Here is a 17,810-nt window from a genome sequence, read left to right on the forward strand (position 1 = left end):
TATCAAAGTTAGTCAATTGGTACATACCCGTCTTCCCTTTGCTGTACGACCATTGCTCCAATTGTAGCTCCATGCATGCTAAGCTCATCTCCAACATTTCCTGCACAAGAAATATCTAGTTAATAATTGTGCAAGTACAACGGTTTGTGTGACAAATATAACTTTGAACTTTAACATTGACGGATGCCTGTTGTTTCGTTTACCCCTATGTGTTGGTTGCTGCAGTCTCTGAGCAGAGGATTGGGAAGTCCACTACTATGCTTCCTCCATGTCTGATAGACTTCCAGTACCACAGCGGTCAGCCCCCGGGACCACTCCTCCATAAACTTCTGACCGACTGCCTTCAGGTAGCGCATCATGAGGTCCAGGATGCCACCATTAGTCATATTATTCAGCAGGAAGTTGTGGACATCCTGTTTTTCTACAGACAGGTGGATTGCATAGTTTGTTAACCTGATAAAAAGGCGCCATGTGAGAAGAATGTCGTCGCTGTCAGGCAAAAACCATGCATCTCTACTTCAACTTTTTCTTTGCCTTACTTCGTCGTATGAGTGTCATGCAAAAGTAGCTAAAATTGACAATCTAACAGCTCACAACACACAAGTTTGCAAATCTGCTATTTTATCCATTTTTTTTTTATTCTGACAATGTTTGCCTATAATGATGTGCCCAAAACAGGGAAACCAGGTTGGAAGCGGTTAAGTCGGTCATGTGCGTTTTGTAAATATTTAACCATTTAAAAGTATTAACAAGAGCTTGTGAATAAAAAAAATGACTACATTAGATCCACAGGAACACAGGTTCTTTATTCAATTTCCTGAAGAGTAACGGTTTTAGTTATGGGTCAGGCTGGGCTCATTATTATTTGTTATTATTGAGCTAAGGGAGGGCTCGGTCGTCAACTCACTCCGGTCTGTTCAGGTTTTAATTTCAGGCGCATTGAGAACTCTATACTACATACCAGTTTCCATGTATTGAACCACGGGCGAACAACTTCTATGCTGTGCGTCATCCTTCACATCACACTGGGCCTCCAGATTACTGAGGCTCTCGTCATCGTCTTCAGGATCAAACTTCCTTAGCCTAAAAATAATGAAAAGAAAGGGAAAAAACACATTAAGTGATTGTTAGAATTACATCTATGTCTGCATGCTAGGCGCATTTCCGTTAGGTTGGCGACATTTACCTGGAAGGCAGATATTTAAAAAGCAGCTCTTGAAAATCAATCTTCTCTTCCTTCTTGCACTTTGTATTCCGGACACGGGCCGACCGCCGCTTGGCCGTCTCCCCGCTGTCTTCCACCACACGTTTCCTCTTGGGGGCTTTCTTTCCCTTATCAGTCAGGGAGGTATCCATAGCTGCAAAAGTGCAGTATAGTATGAATAATCAATACCTCATACTGCATAATAATTATATAACACAATTCAAAGCAATAGCATTTCAACCATGTATTTGCACTGACCAACAGGAGGTGGATCTGTGGTGACCTCCACAGTGGTCTGACTGGGGATGGCCTGAGCCGGCGTGGTGGGTTGTGGCAGAGCCGGGGCTTCGGGAATGGCTATTGGGGGCAGGGATGAGCTGGGGCTGCTGCTAGGCACGGTGGTCTGGACTGTGCTGGCCGGGCTACTGGGCTGGGGCAGGTTCTCGAGGCAGTTTGACTCACGGTATTCTGACAGGTCAATCCTGCGCCCCAGACTTGGTTGTGGGGGCTCACATGTAGTCTGATGTCTGTACATTGCAAGAAAGCTCTCTCCCACATGCTTCCACCTGGAGATCGAGTCAACAAATTCAAACAAGAACTCAAAAGGATTGTTATTAAAAGGCAACTTCAAAATCTGATATAACACTTCCCAAAGCATTCTGTGTGTCGAGGGCTCTCTCTGTGCTGGAAAATCTCTGCTAGCAAACGTAAAATGCTGTGGCGGGGATTTTCCAGCAAAGAGCGAACACACAAGGAAGTGTTATATCAGATTTCCACAGCCTCCTCAAAATAGAATGATACGATTCATTCATTCAGATTTTTGTGAAGTTGCTCTTTAACGGGAAATACAATCGAATTTTAACATTGACCTATATTATGCATATTCTGTTTATAACCATTCTGCAAGCCCACATAGTCAATCCATTGTCAGTTGAAGTATAATCTGTAATAATAAATGCTTAAGTAAAAAGAGAAACAGCAGGCTATCACTCACGAGAAACAGCGTATGGGCAGAACAAGGATCAGGTCAGGTTTAGGCTCACGGAAAGACAGAGCCTGTCTGCGCTTCCTTAAGTCCGATGCTTCCTGTACAATGGATTTGCTCACCTCTTCATCCGCATCCACATAATGAATAGACATGTCACTGCAAACAAAACCACAGAGGCTCAAGACTAAAGCAGCATAGAGATTCAGTTATGCTAATGTACACCACTAGAGCCACGATGCAATGCTAAAAGATGTAACTCCGTTCTACAATCTATTAGCTTTAACTTCAAGTAAGCAGATTGGGTTCAGCTTCCTCATCACATACACATTAACCAGAGTACATGGCAGCTGCAGATAATGCTTTTTAAGGGAAATTGAACCTGTAACATACAGTATATGTCTATTAAACGCTATGCTATCCTGCCGCTAGTTTAGGAACATGTGGGCCTCACCACTTCATGAACATGTACATGGTGTCTCTCTTCAGACAGGGCTGCTCCTCAAATATTTTCTCCTTCAACACCAGGCCTTTAGTGTAACAGTGGTCTTTCTCCAAGGCTTTGGCGATGAAATACAAACAGCCTATAAACAGAATACATAAATGATAGCATTCTCCTCCCCATGGCTGAACCAGTCTGAACTTTAAACAATATCAGTCAGTCACTTATAATACACACACAAAATCAAGTCTGTATGGAGAATTATTAATAACCTGCTAATAATAAATGTAATAAATTATGATTGGGCAATAAGATAACAATGCCAATATGCAAAGGGGTATCAACACAATGAGGGAGGTAATATAAACCTGTATGACTTACAGGTGTAGTCGCTAAGCGTGTACAGAATAGTGATGAGGTTGTCCAGGCAGGGCCAGTGGTCTGGGTTACAATGCAGACCCTCCTCGAAAGCATGCCGGGCCAGAGGGATACGAACCAATTTCACTGCCACCTGACCAATCTTATACCACATGTTTACATCAGTGGAATCTAACATGACAGCCTGGGGGGAAAAAAACAAACATACTGTATATAAACACATCACACAAACTAATATGATACAGAGCTGTATCATATTCTGTATTTTTATTTATTTTTTGAAAAATGTCCACCCATATTGACGTTTCCAAAATAGGGACACCAAGGTTAATGTGGTTAACGCAGGCAATGTTAACACCACATTCCACCTCTTCAGCATCACCATGACCATTTTGTCATCACTCTCTAGGTCAATTTTGTCATATTTTTTTCAAAGTGAAATAAAGATATTTAGTTTATGATTTATGCATTTCCAACTTACATCGTTCCCAACTTTAGTTTTGATTAATTTACCTCCAAGTAAAACTCCATAGCCGTTTCCAGGTCATCTCGCAATGCAGCCAAGCTGGCCAAGTTCTTGAAAGTAGAGTATTTCAACATCAGCCCGGGATGCTTGAGACCCACTCTCTGATCATCTGAGAGCTTCGCCTAAACATCAGGATAAGGATTTATCAAATGTAGCACCAGAACAAAGAAAATGCATTGTCATCTGCATGGTTTATAGCAGTCTAACTTGTTGTACATCTATTTTTGTTTATTAAAATAAACTTTGGTTTTTGATGCATTATTTTGGAAGTGTTTCAGTGTTTGTAATTTGTGTGTTCGAACAAGTATGGTTTATGTAGCAATCACCACGCCACGTTACTAAAAGCTAAATAAATGGTGAATATCAAACTCAATCCTGATCCTTGTGTAACCAATAAAGATGAATGGTAGAGGGATTTAAGTTATACTGTACATGTTGTGACAATACCTCTTTGAGCAGTGGGGTATGGAGAAGTTCATGATAGGCCTTGGTAGACTCCTCAAACTTGTCATGTTTTTGAAGATCTAAAGCTTTGTGATACAGAGCAAAAGCCCCAGCTTCCTGTAGAAAACAAATGCGACAACATATTAAAAACAATCTAGCGAACAAAATGTCTGCATAAAGAGGAAAGACAATTATAACTCGATTCAACTGTATGGTTTGTAATTAATAATGGACCTGAGCTTCCTTCGTTTGACCCTTGCTACTTCTCAAGGGGTCTTGAGACTCATCAGCGGCTGCTGAAGCAGCATTCAATGCTGCTATCCGGATCTGGAGGGAAATGATGATGGGAGATAAAAGGGCAAAAAAAACATTGGACAAGCAAAATATGTAGCCCTGGGATTGTAGAGTGCTTGAGTAATCATTATTGACATAAACTAATTTAGTTCACACTGATGCACAGCACAACAGTTAACCACTTAAACCCCAGAATCCGTATTGTGGGGAAAGCTTTCGCAGTAAATAGCAGATCGACAAGCGCGTTGTGAGCTCAGCTTGTCGATCGGCTATTTTCAGCAAAGTGGTTACGACGCAGAATTTCTGATGTTGCCCTTACCATTGTAGAACAGACACAGTAGATCTCACAGCAGACTTAATTGCTTTTTACAGGACCTGCAAATGTATCAAAATAAAGTAAACGTCACACAGGGTAGTGTCAAAGCAGTCAGAAACAAGATACAAATTCAGAATTTATGTTTGATCAAATGTAGAGAATGAATACAGTCTGAATATGCATGCATATACACAGTAAAATCCTCTATTTATTTCCAACTGAGTGTAGGCTACAACTCACCATTCATTGTGCATTGTCAGAGTTATATTATGATGTTACTGAGTATCAGTGGTGTAAATTAACTAAGTACATTCACTCAAGTACTGTACTTAAGTACAATTTTGAGGTATTTGGAGTATATGGAGAATATGCAATTTTCTGTATTTTTACTTCTACTCCACTACATCTCAGAGGCAAATATTACACTTTTACTCCACTACAATTATTTGAAATGTGTAGTTACTAGTTACTTTGTAGATTTTGTAATTATAATTACAAAACATACATTAACCACTTCAACCCCATATACATTTCGGCCATTTGAAAATAGCCAGAGTGAGCTTGTAGAGCTTGTAGATCTTTTCAAATGATTTTTTTATACATTTTATACATTTGAAAACTTGTGAAATGGGACCTTCTGCATAATGAGTACTTTCTACTTCTGGTACTTTAAGTACATTTTATACTTTTGTACTGTCTTTTACACAAGTCAATTTTGAATTCCTGACTTTTCCTTGTAACAGAACAGAGTATTTCTACATTGCAGTATTGATACTTTTACTTAAGTAAAAACAATTGAGTACTTTTTCCACCACTGTTGTGTATAATCCATGATGACATAGTCACTGGTCAGTTGCTTAAAACAAATACATACTACCTCTACAAAATGGGCATTTCTTCATGCCCACTTGGCACTTATCCTCCTGAATGATAATTCATTTTGTATTTTAGTTTATTGAGTCCATTACATCTTGATGGGGCGGGATCCAAGTCGTAGTGGGTACAAAATATCACTTACAAAACTACTACACAAAACTCTACCTTTTCTTTTCACATTTGAGCTAATGGTAGAGATACGCAACAAATGGACAAAACTAAAATGTCTGAATTTGCATTAAAAAAGAGCTTTGTCTTTGCTCGAGTGGCTAGCAAGTTGAAGGCTAGCGCTAGCATGTTGCTAACATACCCTGCAAAATGTGAAATGAGTTTGACTCACCATTTGCTCCCCTTTTCAATGGCATGGTGACATTGTTAGGATGATAAACATGTGAGACGCTGGTTATAGATAGGATACGGGGCTACAAAGTCCATGCATAACTTTATAATAATGCCATCCTTTGTTGTTTTTAGTGTGTGAATATCATCGGTAACTTTGACGTCACAGCATCGTCAAGCTACCCGCTTACAGTAACGTCGTGGCTCATTGGTCAATAGCCACGACGTGAGCTGGGGGCCGTATTCATTTGGCCAATCATAAACTTTGATGTTCGGGCGAACTGCTTCAACTGCATGTGCAGACCAGTGTGTATATGACCAGAGCATTGTTGGCTGGACCAGTAGGACCAGCAGCCCTACACCCCCAGTTTGATATGCCTTAGGCCACGGACCCCCATTTGAAACCATTCTCCTTAAATCCCGGGGACCCCAGTCTACACTGTAAAATCCTCTGTGTTCATTTTAGGTACAGAATACAAACCCGTACGCATCCTTTTGGCCCTTGGTGGTCCCCCCAACTGGGTGCCCCCCTGACCCGATATTGAGAACCAGTGAGTGACCCCCCCCCCCCCCCCCCCCCTCCCCCCCCCGAATGGTTCAGCACCACTGCTGATGGACAGCGACATGATGGATGCTGTCACCTGGCACAACCAGAGAAAAACGCCCTGATTATATGAGATAATCACAAGTATTTTTGCATAATCTTCAGAATTGTTTCCATTCATCTGTACAAGCTCATCAACTGAAAAATTGCTAAAATAGCTAATTTACAAGCTCACAACGCGTAACAATGTGTAAATCTGCTATTTTAGCTATTCCTGAAAACTTTTGAAAGTGTAAAATGTGTCAGTCATTTCTGTGTATAGCCTAATTAAGTTAGGCCATCCATCCATCCATCCATCTTCAACCGCTTATTCGGAATCGGGTCTCAGGGGTAACAGCAGAGTTCCAGCTTTAAGCTCCAGACTTCCCTTTCCAGAGCAACATTATAGCAACTTCCTCCTGGGGGATCCTGAGGCGTTCCAAGGTCACTGTGGAGATATAATCTCCCCATTTGGTCCTTGGTCTGCCAGGGGGTCTCCTCCCAGTGGGACATACAGCGAGGACCTCCCTATAGGGAGAAACTCGGGAGGCATCTGTACTAGATGCCCGAACCACCTAAGCTGTCTCCTTTCCAAGTAAAGGAGCAGCGGTACTACTCCAAGTTTCTCGCGGATGACTGAACTTTTCACCCTGTCTCTAACTAATTTCGTCTGCTTGTATCCGCGATCTGATTCTTTTGGTCTTGACCCACACTTCATGACCATATAGGTTAGAGTAGGAACGAAGATTGCTCAGTATGGCTCAGCTCACTTTTCACCACAACAGTTCGGTACAGTGACTGCAATACCGCTCCTGATGCTCAGATTCTCCAGCTGATCTCCTGCTCTGTCCTCCCCTCACTCATGAACAAGACCCTTAGAGATACTTTGCCTCCTTCACCTGGGGCAAAGTCCTGTTCCCTATACCGGAGTGCACAATGCTTTGGTTTCCTGCTGAGAACCATGGCCTCAGATTTGGAGATACTGATCCTCATCTTAGCCGCCGCACACTCGACTGCGAACCGATCCAGTGACTCATATCTGCCCTATGCAATTTTTGATTAAAAAGCCCAAAAGGCAAACAGAAATGTAATTTTGATTTATATGTTCCAATGTTCCATTACAAAAACACAATTAAACCGTTAATCACAATTATTTGATTATTTTTAAAATGTCATGATCATGAACCTTAATCATGGATTACAGCCATCAGGGCCAGAGCAGAGGAAGCTTCGGGGAGCTAGATTTTATATAATATATGATTCAACTTTTCGCATTTGTGACAACCCCTATGGGCAGAATTAAGTGAAAACGCTTTTGGCAGTGTGGTCTGTAGAGGCCACTCATCATGTGATTCCAAGTTGGGTTGTGATTAAATGTATGTAAGAAATAGATCCCTCCCACTAATTATGGAAGCCAATACAGGTAAAGATATGTAAATAGTATGGAATATAGGCACACACACACACACACACACACGCACGCACGCACGCACGCACGCAGGCACACACACACACACACACACACACACACACACACACACACACACACACACACACACACACACACACACACACACACACACACACACACACACACACACATATATACAAACGTGTGAAAAGATAATCTCTGCCTCCCAGCCTTTTGGCCTGGCGGAGATCAAAATAAAATGAGGGTTCGTTTTGATTTGATTCACACACATGAAAAACATACAATACAGTAAAATCGTTTTTTTTTTTTTTAAGTGCATGTGCAGGTCAGATGAAAAAGAAAGAAAGAAAATAAACATCTGGGGCATACGTTAATTCCACACCATAAGTTATAAACTTAAAACATAGAGAGAGAAATAAAACAATTTAAACAAATAAACAAAATCACAAATAGCTATCCTCACGTTTCTACTTTTTAATCAAATGTAGTTTAACCATGTCACTTCAGCAAATATTACTAGGACCACTAGGCTACTGATAACAATTTCATATTAGCATTCACATTATAGACAATACCACTGGCTAAAGTTGCCCACAATTTAACACTTTGCCCATACATGGTCCTGCCATATGCTATAGGCTTCACCACACCAGTACCTCTTCATACATGCCAACAAGAAATAATTGTTATGGTTCATCCTGAAGAATGACCTGTTATCAGTGTTGATTAAATCATCTTATCAACCAAAACTCAAATGAATTAGGCCACAGAACCCCAAAATAATTGCAATGAGGATTGTATTTGAATTTGTATTTCAGAATCTGTGTATAATTGTATACAAATATGATGTAATCATAAACGCTGTCACCATAAGTAACATACTTTAAGTCATGTAAGGCAATACATTACAGTAATGAAAGAAATAATTACTGAATTATTGTGATTATTAGATATGCCAGTGCCACACACAAGAAAATATAGTTTCATTTGTAAAAAAAAGTATAAAAATACTTTACCTTGTAGTAGCCTACTATATATCTGTAATGTGTATCAAGGTAGTGAAGGTACACATTACAAAATCTGATGATTGTTGCCAGTTTGTGCACTGCGGAAGATTTTCTCCTGCAGGACTTGCACAATACACAGACCACCACTAGGGGGCAAAGTGTCCCTGATAATGAGTATTTGTCCAGGTCACTGCAAACTATTTTACTGATCTCAGTACAGTTGTTTTGAAAACTGAATCTGCATTGTGGGTTCATTTGGATGTGTTCCAACGGCACAAAAAGTAATACAGATTGATGATGATGATATGTTTATTAGTAGAGATTGGGAACTATGGAATTACTTATTCTGGATACATAAAATGGTGCAGGGCTGTGTCTTTTTTTTGCCAGAAACGTCATGGTCGTTGCTTAGATCAATTCAAAATGTTTTGCACAGGCACAAGGTAGAGATATGTCAAGTATTTAAGCTCACCACTTTCAAAATGTATGCTGTTTTATGGAAAAGAATATGTATCACAAATGGTTTTGTCCTCACTGACCCTGCTTTTTGCAGTCCCTTGTTGCTACAACGCTTATCCCGCCTCTTTCACCCATCCTCCCCTGCCCCACCCATCCCCATCTTCCCATTTTCTCTCTCTCAGACTGGCTGGCTGGCACCATTATTGATTCTTTCAGTCAGCATGCCTCCAAAAAATAGCTTACGTCACAGTCATTATGGGCACTATAAAAGCCAGTGTAATGCAGATTCCAGTGTGCAGTCTACCCAGCGGCATTCTTAGACACAGAGCTGTCTTATCTGAAGAGTCATGACTTCCATTGGCTTCGAACATTACTTCCCTTCCTCTTACAAGAGGAAAGTGGTGGTGCGCAACGGAGGACATGGAGGCAGTGGAGGAATAGGATCCAGGTCCATATATTCCAGCCATTCTGCCCCGCATACATCCTATGGATCATCACGCAGAAGTTATCCAACCTATAGCCGAGCCATCTCAGCTGCTCCGTTGTCCTCCTCTGCTGCTGAGTTCGACCTCAGCCAGGCAACGCACGTCAGTTCTGAGTTCAAAACTGTAAGGACCCAAGAGAAAGCCCAGCTGCAGGACCTGAATGATCGTTTTGCCAGCTTCATCGAGAGGGTCCATGAACTGGAGCAGCAGAATAAGTTGCTGGAGACTGAACTCCTGGTCCTCAGGCAGAGGCATGTAGAGCCGTCCAACCTCCGGGGCCTGTATGAGCAAGAGATCCGCCAACTCCGTGCTGCTGTGGAGGAGGCCCGTCATGAGAAGCAGGTTGCCCAGAACCACAGGGACCAGATGGACGACGTTCTGCAGAACCTGCAGGGGCGTTACGAGGAGGAAGTGCTTGCCCGGGAAGAGTCGGAAGGCAGGCTCATGGATGTCAGGAAGGAGGCGGACGAGGCTGCCCTCGGCCAGGTTGAGCTTGAGAAAAGGGTGGAAAGCCTACTGGATGAGCTGGCCTTCCTGAAGCGGCTCTACGAGAGTGAGATCGCAGAGCTGCAGGCCCAGATACAGTACAGCACCCAGGTGTCAGTGGAGATGGAGGTGGCTAAACCTGACCTGTCCGCTGCTCTCCGTGATATCCGAGGCCAGTATGAGAAGCTGGCGCAACGCAACCTCCATGCAGCTGAAGAATGGTTCTGCACCAAGATGAATGTTATGACAGTAGACACTGCCCGTAATACAGACAAAGTGCGTAACGCCAAAGATGAGGCTGGTGAGTATCGCCGGCTGCTCAAAGAGAAGACCCTGGAGATTGAGGCCTGTCGTGGGATGAATCAGGCCCTCGAGAACCAGCTGCAGGATGTAGAGGAGAAGCAGAGTGATGAGATCTCAGGACTACAGGTAAGAACCTAAACAGAATGAAATAAACCTCATGGTTTTATTTACCTAGTTACCTATGTGACATTTTTGTCAATTTCCTCCGTTCCCGTCGGCCTTTCCTGCATGTCTTCCCCCCATCTCTCTCCCCATTCTTCCTGTCAGACTGCTTTCCCTGTCCCTCTCCAATAAAAAAATAAAAATAAAAAAATACCAAAAACAAATCTTTACAAAAAAGAGCTTAATCATTAAGTGTAAGAATGTATCCATAGATTTGATTCCTAAATCACATACTGATAATGTATTCCACATTTAGCATCATGGTTTCCACTAATGTGCCAGTTTATTCCTTCTTTACAGGATAATATCAGTGAATTGGAAGATGAGTTGAGGACTCATAAGAATGATATGGCCCGCTACTTGAGGGAATATCAGGACCTTTTGAATGTGAAGATGGCTTTGGAAATTGAGATTGCAGCTTACAGGTCAGAGGCTTCTACAAATAATAATAATAATGTAAACAATAATTGGATGTTATGTTTCTAGTTAGTAAATCTTTAGTATACATTAGTAAAGACACCAAGTAGCCATCTCATTAATTATAACCTTTGTCTTTATCAATATTAGGAAGCTGCTTGAAGGGGAGGAAAGCCGTTTCAACGTGGGAGGACCCGGATCTGTTTCTTATTACTCCCAGAGCATGTACCCATCTTTCACACGACCATTCTCTATGCAGTCCCAGCTGAGCTCTGCGGCACCCTTTCTGATCAGCTCCCGTTTGCCCGTCTCAGCATACTGCGTAGAGGAGACGATATCTGCCAGCCAAGCAGAACAGGCCGAGGCCAGTCTGCCTCAAGAAGAGGAGGAAGAGGAGGTGGAAGAGGGAGAGAAGGATGAGGCAGAAGAAGTCGAGGAGGGAGAGGGAGAAGGAGAGGGGGAGGAAGAGGGCGATGAAGAGGGAGAGGGTGAAGGAGATGGTGATGGGGGTGAAGATGGAGAAGGAGTAGAGGGAGAAGGGGAGGGAGAAGCAGAAGAAGAAAAAGTTGAAGCGGAGGGAGAAGCTGAAGGTTAATGCTTTAGAGTTTTAATAGAGCTCACATTCTTGTGTCTTGTTGGTATTTCTTGTAGGTGGGTTTTGTACAACATTGATTAATACTGACTTACTGCCTTTTTTGTCCAGATGCTGACGCAAAAGGACAGGGGGATGCGGAGGGAGGGGATGCAAAAGAAGATGGCGAGGAAGGAGGAGATGAGGCTCAACCTGCAGAGGAGGAGGCCGATGATCAAAAGGAGGAAGGTGGTGATGCAGAAGATGAGAAAGAGGAGAAAGGAGAAAGTAAAGATGATACTGCAGATGAAGCTGACAAGAAAGATGAACAAACAAAGGTTTAAATTTACATGCTGAATAGGGATGTTTCCCTTGGTGCTATAGCCTATACACTGAGATCATCCAGTACAATCATAATGCAAAGCCTCTATGAATCAGGAGCCAGTATGCTGGTGAAAACCTGTATGATCAAGCTGTCAGTGAGCCAGAGCATGTACGCATGTACTGTATGCGCCGTACCAGCAAATAAAATAATCCATTACAACAACAACAAAAGCTAATCAATTTAACACCATGAATTGCAAATAGGGGATGTACAAATTCTTTGTGGATTTTTTTGAACATGTGCTTTACTGTCACCACAATATGTCTATAAGGTGTCAAGTTTGTTCAATGCCCAATTCCAAATGCCTTACTCAAACTCCTCAGAGGGAGATCCATGATGTGCTGCACTAAACTCCAATAAAGCCTTGAAACATATAAAAATACTGCTGGCTTGTTTTCACTTCTTTGTATTTGATTGTGTTTTTCCCCTTTGTAAACACTGCTAGCTGTAATGAACATATCAGTCAAATCCATTTCTATTAGGCATATGGTAAATATGTCCATGGACAGAAAATGTGTCTTTGTGTTTAATTTTGGCAAGCACGGAAAGAGACTTTATTGACTCATTAGTCAGTTGATAATATGTTTTCTGTCTCGGTTAGAACAGAATGGACCTCTCTTAATGGAGATAAATAGAGAGGCTACAGTATTTGGATAGCAGGCAAATTGCCTTAGGCTCCACCCCATTTGACAAAGCAGCCCAGAGAGTGTCCTGGAAAGAAGTGCTCCTGATTCTATCACTACTCTGCAGGAGCTATTTCTGTTCTTGTGTGAAAGATTTACAACTTTGAGAATACTATTCCTCACATTCTTCATTATTTGCCATTACCGCCTCATCTCCTTTTCCCTACACTGACCAAGTCTAAAGGACATAAACATCGAGGATAGATGGCAATATTACTGTGATGTGCTTGTGTGTGTCTCATGCCTTATCTCATAAGTCAGTATAGGTCCTCTCTATCCAGTTATGCCCATCGTCTTTGTGTGTTCAGTGAGCTGATACCGGGGTTTTTCCTGCTGCCTCACCCTCAGCCACATCACGGGCCATAAATCAGGGCCTGCTGAAACCTTTATGACTCAGCTAGACTGCTGCACCAAAGGATCTGGCCAAGTGTCAGCTAATGGAGGACAGCCGAGAAAAGCAATTTCATTAGAGAGAGACAGCAGAAAGGGAGTGAGGGAGAATGAAGGAAGGGAAGAAGGTGGAGAAACAGAGGGAGAATGAATGAAACAGAGAGAGAGAGAGAGAGGACAGACAGACAGGAGTTGAGTAATAGCTCACTGTACTAAACCTTGACAGAGGACGGGCAGTTTTTTAGCCATCATCATAAAGGTAAGAGACTGGTCTCTGGAGCATTCCTTCCACAGTTCCCCTACACCCCACGGGTCCATCTTCACACTCAGACTTAAATTAACACAAGTATTAAACTGTGCACATAAACACGACAGATAGCCACACACACACACACACACACACACACACACACACACACACACACACACACACACACACACACACACACACACACACACACACACACACACACACACACACACACAGATACAAAAGTTATATGTAGGCATATATACATGTATACTGTATATATGCCTACATATAAATATACAGTATATACAGTATGTACAGTATATACAGTATATACACATACATACATACATACATATACATACATACATACATACATACATACATACATACATACATACATACATACATACATACATACATACATACATACATACATACATACATACATACATACATACTGTATGAGATAGACTCCTGATAAATGGGACCCTATAGTATCTCATATGCGTCAAAGAGATGCAACTCCCCTCAAAATATATGCAACGCTGTCTCTAGCCTCCTTGTCCTCAGTTTACCCCATGCCTAAGCAAGATTTTCCTGCATCTACTATTATCCTTATTGTCTGGGTAGGAGAAACTTCAACTACACTCTAGTGTCACATCACAAATTTACAGGTGAAAAAGTGTGTGAAATTTTAGATACCCACGATTTGCAGTCAGTCAGTCAGTCAGTCAAAAAAAAGAGAAGAAATAGAGTGAAAATATTGAATATCAAAGCAAATCAATCATCAAATATTCATAACGTGTGTAGTTTAGGCAGATTTCCATTTCTCTCTTAGCAAATAGTATCTGATGTGAAATATGGATCAAATGTATGGCAATCGGAGTGTAGAGAGATACGGATGTAGATATTCTATCCTTATCAAAATGACTGGGTCATAATGAGTAGTCTTAGAACAGCAGTGACATTTATGGTACATTTTCAACCATGTAAGGGAGTGTCAGGTGGCGCTGATGATATTCACAGTCATAATACTGTACAAAATGTGACACATCAATATAATAGGAGCATTTAAAGACTAACATGGCAAAATAGCTCAGCACCTATTCAGCAGCTTGATGGCGTGGCTGAGGAAACTCACTTACTTGTGAACAGAAAGGTTGAGTTAGTTCAGGGACACTTCCAATATTACCTAGTTTCTTACTTGAAATGATTCAGACTGCATGTGTATACAGTATACTTCAACCTGCATTAAAGCATCCTTTAAAAGAAAGTTTTTTTTTAATGACCATAATGCTTAAATACGGCTACTGTATGATATTGGCAGATTGACTGAACAAAGACAGACACATACTGTATGGACAGACAGGAATGCAGACAGCCGCAATACTGTCTGTCTGAAGACAGAAGCCTTCATGATACTCCCGCAGTAGTTTTCATGGAACTACAGAGATACGGATGAAGATATTCCATCCTTATGAAAATGACTGGGTCATTAATGAGTAGGCTTAGAACAGCAGCGACATTTATGATACATTTTCAGCCACAGAAGGGAGTGTCAGGTGGCACTGATGACAAGGTGGGAACAATGTAATAGAGCATGAAGGATGGGAGGATTATTATGTCACAGCTGTTTCATCTGTCAAGTTACAGCTGTGAATGGACCTTCCATTTGTCTCACTTCTTGTCTGCCATTCTGTTGCCAGAATAATAAACTCTGAGGAAATCCATCACATCTTTGATGAAAAATAAGGCATTGCAAGGTGAGAACCCAGAAGAACTCATAACAAGGCAAAACAGACACGTTTTACAGTATTTTATGCATGAACACTTTTTGTGTGTTTTTCAACATTTTATTTAACATATAAATGTTGATATGATATGAAAATATCAACACAAGATAAAGTCATCCATTGGAATATATAATGTAGAGCAGCTTTAAGTAATAAAACTGTTTGCATGACACACACACACACACACACACACACACACACACGCACACGCACACGCACACGCACACACGCACGCACGCACACACACACACACACACACACGCACACACACACAGTATACTTATATATACATTCATGTATATGTGTCGCGTGTATATATATGTATATACTGTAAATATACCTTATATACATATAAATATACTGGACTGTATATACATAAGTATATACAGTACAGTATATATTGATTGTGTGTGTGTGTGTGTGTGTGTGTGTGTGTGTGTGTGTGTGTGTGTGTGTGTGTGTGTGTGTGTGTGTGTGTGTGTGTGTGTGTGTGTGTGTGTGTGTGTGTGTGTGTGTGTGTGTGTGTGGTTAATACTTCCCATCTTCCTATGTGATCCCTTCAACGTCCTAAATATTGACTTGTCATGCACTGCAGGTGGCCATCTACTTCTCTGCTCAGACCATGGTGTTGCTACTTGCTACAGTGCACTGCGGTCTGCATTTGCGGTTGTCACACAGCCAGTTATTTGTTGCCACAAAGAAACTGATGTTGAGAGTTGTGGCTCCCTCTGGTGATCACTGGGAATCTTCAATCAAAGACTATTATTGTATGAGCCCTATTGTATGGTACAACAAAACATTTAATTTAAAGATTTTGAATCTTCTAATTACATTTTCAAATTATATTAGTTTATTTACAAATGTTTTGTGCTATATGGATGCACAGTATCTGCTCAATGGGTACAGAAAATGCATTACTGAGTCAGATGAAAACAAATTAGACAGCCTTTGTACTGTCTTATGCATTTATTCCAGTATTGATATAAGACAGTGCATGTACCATAATAAAGTAAATATCCATCATGTACAACTTTAATTTTGTGTTCTTTACATGTGTGGAATTGGGCCCATGATAAGTTGCATAACTACTTAGGAAATGCACAGCAACATCCTCAGTGTTTCTTTATCTGCAGGTAGTTATGGTTATGGAGAGTTTACATTGGAGAGTGTACAAAAGTAACCAAATGGGTTAAGTTTCTACACTCTCAGAGTTAAATTAACGCTAAGGACTTTACTGTATGGGGTCCTCTTTTATGGAATGAACAGTCTGCAGTCTCTGCACTGAGGGTAAATTTGTGTCACTCACTTACACAGGTACAACACAAGCAGTGAAATGTTGGTGTACCATGCTCAGCAAACTGTGCTAACATCAATATAATAATACTGATAATACTGGATATAATAATTTTAAAAAATAATAAGAAGTTAAGCATGACAGATAGGGGTTAGCAGCAATGGGGAGTATGCAGAGTATTGGGGGATAATAACTTAGTAGCCAGATATGTAGAATGTGAAAAAAGGATGTTGAGGCCCTCATTTTAGCAGGGGCCATGCTTGTTTGTGTTTGACATAACGCAGTCCGAGCATTGAATCCTGAGGACTGTAGACTCACTCCCCATTTTCTGCCACAGTCTGAAAACTCACCTCTTCAGACTACACCTCAACTCCCCTAGCACTCCTCTTTCCTTGTATCACTTCTGGATACTTCTGTAAGTCACTCTGGATAAGAGTGTCTGCTAAATGGCCAAATCTATTCTTGTTCTTGTCTTTTGCTGCTGTCATTGCCTTTCCCATATAAGGCCAATCACAATTTGATAAATTAGTTATATTAGCATGAGCATGTACCATAATACTATGCTAGTATAAATTTACCATATCTCATCCGGAGATGAAACACTCAGATAATACCTTATCTGAGTGTTAACTGCATATATTTAAAAAAGAATCTCACGTTGCTTCTTAGACTAACTTCTACTCTTGCACACTCTTTGCTTATTCGTATGCAAGAGTAATTTTATGCAAGGACATTCTGGCTCTATCTGTTAAGCCTGATATATTCTTCGCACGACGCTGTCGCTTGATGAAAATAACAGATTTTCAAGATAACAACGCAATGCATTTGCTTAAACACCTTAGAATGCCTGAACCAATGACCACTGTAGAGCGCATGCATAGTGACAAACCAGTGACCACTAGAGAACACACATACAGTAGTGACTAATTTACTAAATTACTATCCCCATCCCCATCCAAAATGTCTTATTTTAGATGATAATTAGGACAAGCCATCCATAATTCCACTTTATTCTTTGTGGAGAGCTTTTGATAAGATAAACCCTGAGACATAATGAAATATTAAACCTTGAGAAAACAGGGGAGGAATCCCAATTGCAATTATATAATTTAAAGAGACTTGGTTATAGTTACATTCTGTATAAATTACATACAGAATGTGTGACTTCAATCGTGCTCACACGCACACACACACGCACACACGCACACACACGCACACGCACACGCACACGCACACGCACTGGCCATGAATAAATCTTTAAATATTCCATGATTGAACTAGACATGCAGACATGCAGATGTTT

General features: G+C 41.1%; 2 protein-coding genes across 7 annotated transcripts in view; one reads left to right on the forward strand and one right to left on the reverse strand.

The window, feature by feature from the left end:
• The window catches only part of cabin1 (calcineurin binding protein 1), a 63,800-nt gene extending 57,855 nt beyond the window's left edge, over positions 1-5,945 (reverse strand). For all 6 annotated transcript variants that reach the window (XM_084055745.1, XM_084055744.1, XM_084055746.1 and 3 more), the window contains exons 1-13: positions 5,806-5,945; positions 4,593-4,648; positions 4,214-4,306; positions 3,983-4,096; positions 3,523-3,657; positions 3,013-3,193; positions 2,644-2,773; positions 2,199-2,348; positions 1,463-1,770; positions 1,187-1,358; positions 962-1,083; positions 204-421; positions 28-100 (exon numbers count right to left, since the gene is read on the reverse strand). In XM_084055745.1, the coding sequence (XP_083911871.1) occupies positions 28-100; positions 204-421; positions 962-1,083; positions 1,187-1,358; positions 1,463-1,770; positions 2,199-2,348; positions 2,644-2,773; positions 3,013-3,193; positions 3,523-3,657; positions 3,983-4,096; positions 4,214-4,306; positions 4,593-4,595 (1,699 nt within the window). In that variant the 5' untranslated portion in view covers positions 4,596-4,648; positions 5,806-5,945. The remainder of the gene's footprint in view (positions 1-27; positions 101-203; positions 422-961; positions 1,084-1,186; positions 1,359-1,462; positions 1,771-2,198; positions 2,349-2,643; positions 2,774-3,012; positions 3,194-3,522; positions 3,658-3,982; positions 4,097-4,213; positions 4,307-4,592; positions 4,649-5,805) is intronic.
• Positions 5,946-9,632: 3,687 nt separating this feature from the next.
• neflb (neurofilament light chain b) lies at positions 9,633-12,053 on the forward strand (the record flags this gene model as incomplete). The annotated part of the gene is made up of 4 exons (XM_084055494.1): positions 9,633-10,685; positions 11,022-11,146; positions 11,289-11,728; positions 11,842-12,053. The coding sequence occupies 4 exons, from the start codon at positions 9,633-9,635 to the stop codon at positions 12,051-12,053; spliced, it is 1,830 nt and encodes a 609-aa protein (XP_083911620.1).
• Positions 12,054-17,810: the final 5,757 nt, after the last annotated feature.

The sequence above is a fragment of the Gymnoscopelus microlampas genome, assembly GCF_963454915.1.
Source record: "Gymnoscopelus microlampas genome assembly, chromosome: 4".
NCBI classification, from domain to species: Eukaryota; Metazoa; Chordata; class Actinopteri; order Myctophiformes; family Myctophidae; genus Gymnoscopelus; species Gymnoscopelus microlampas.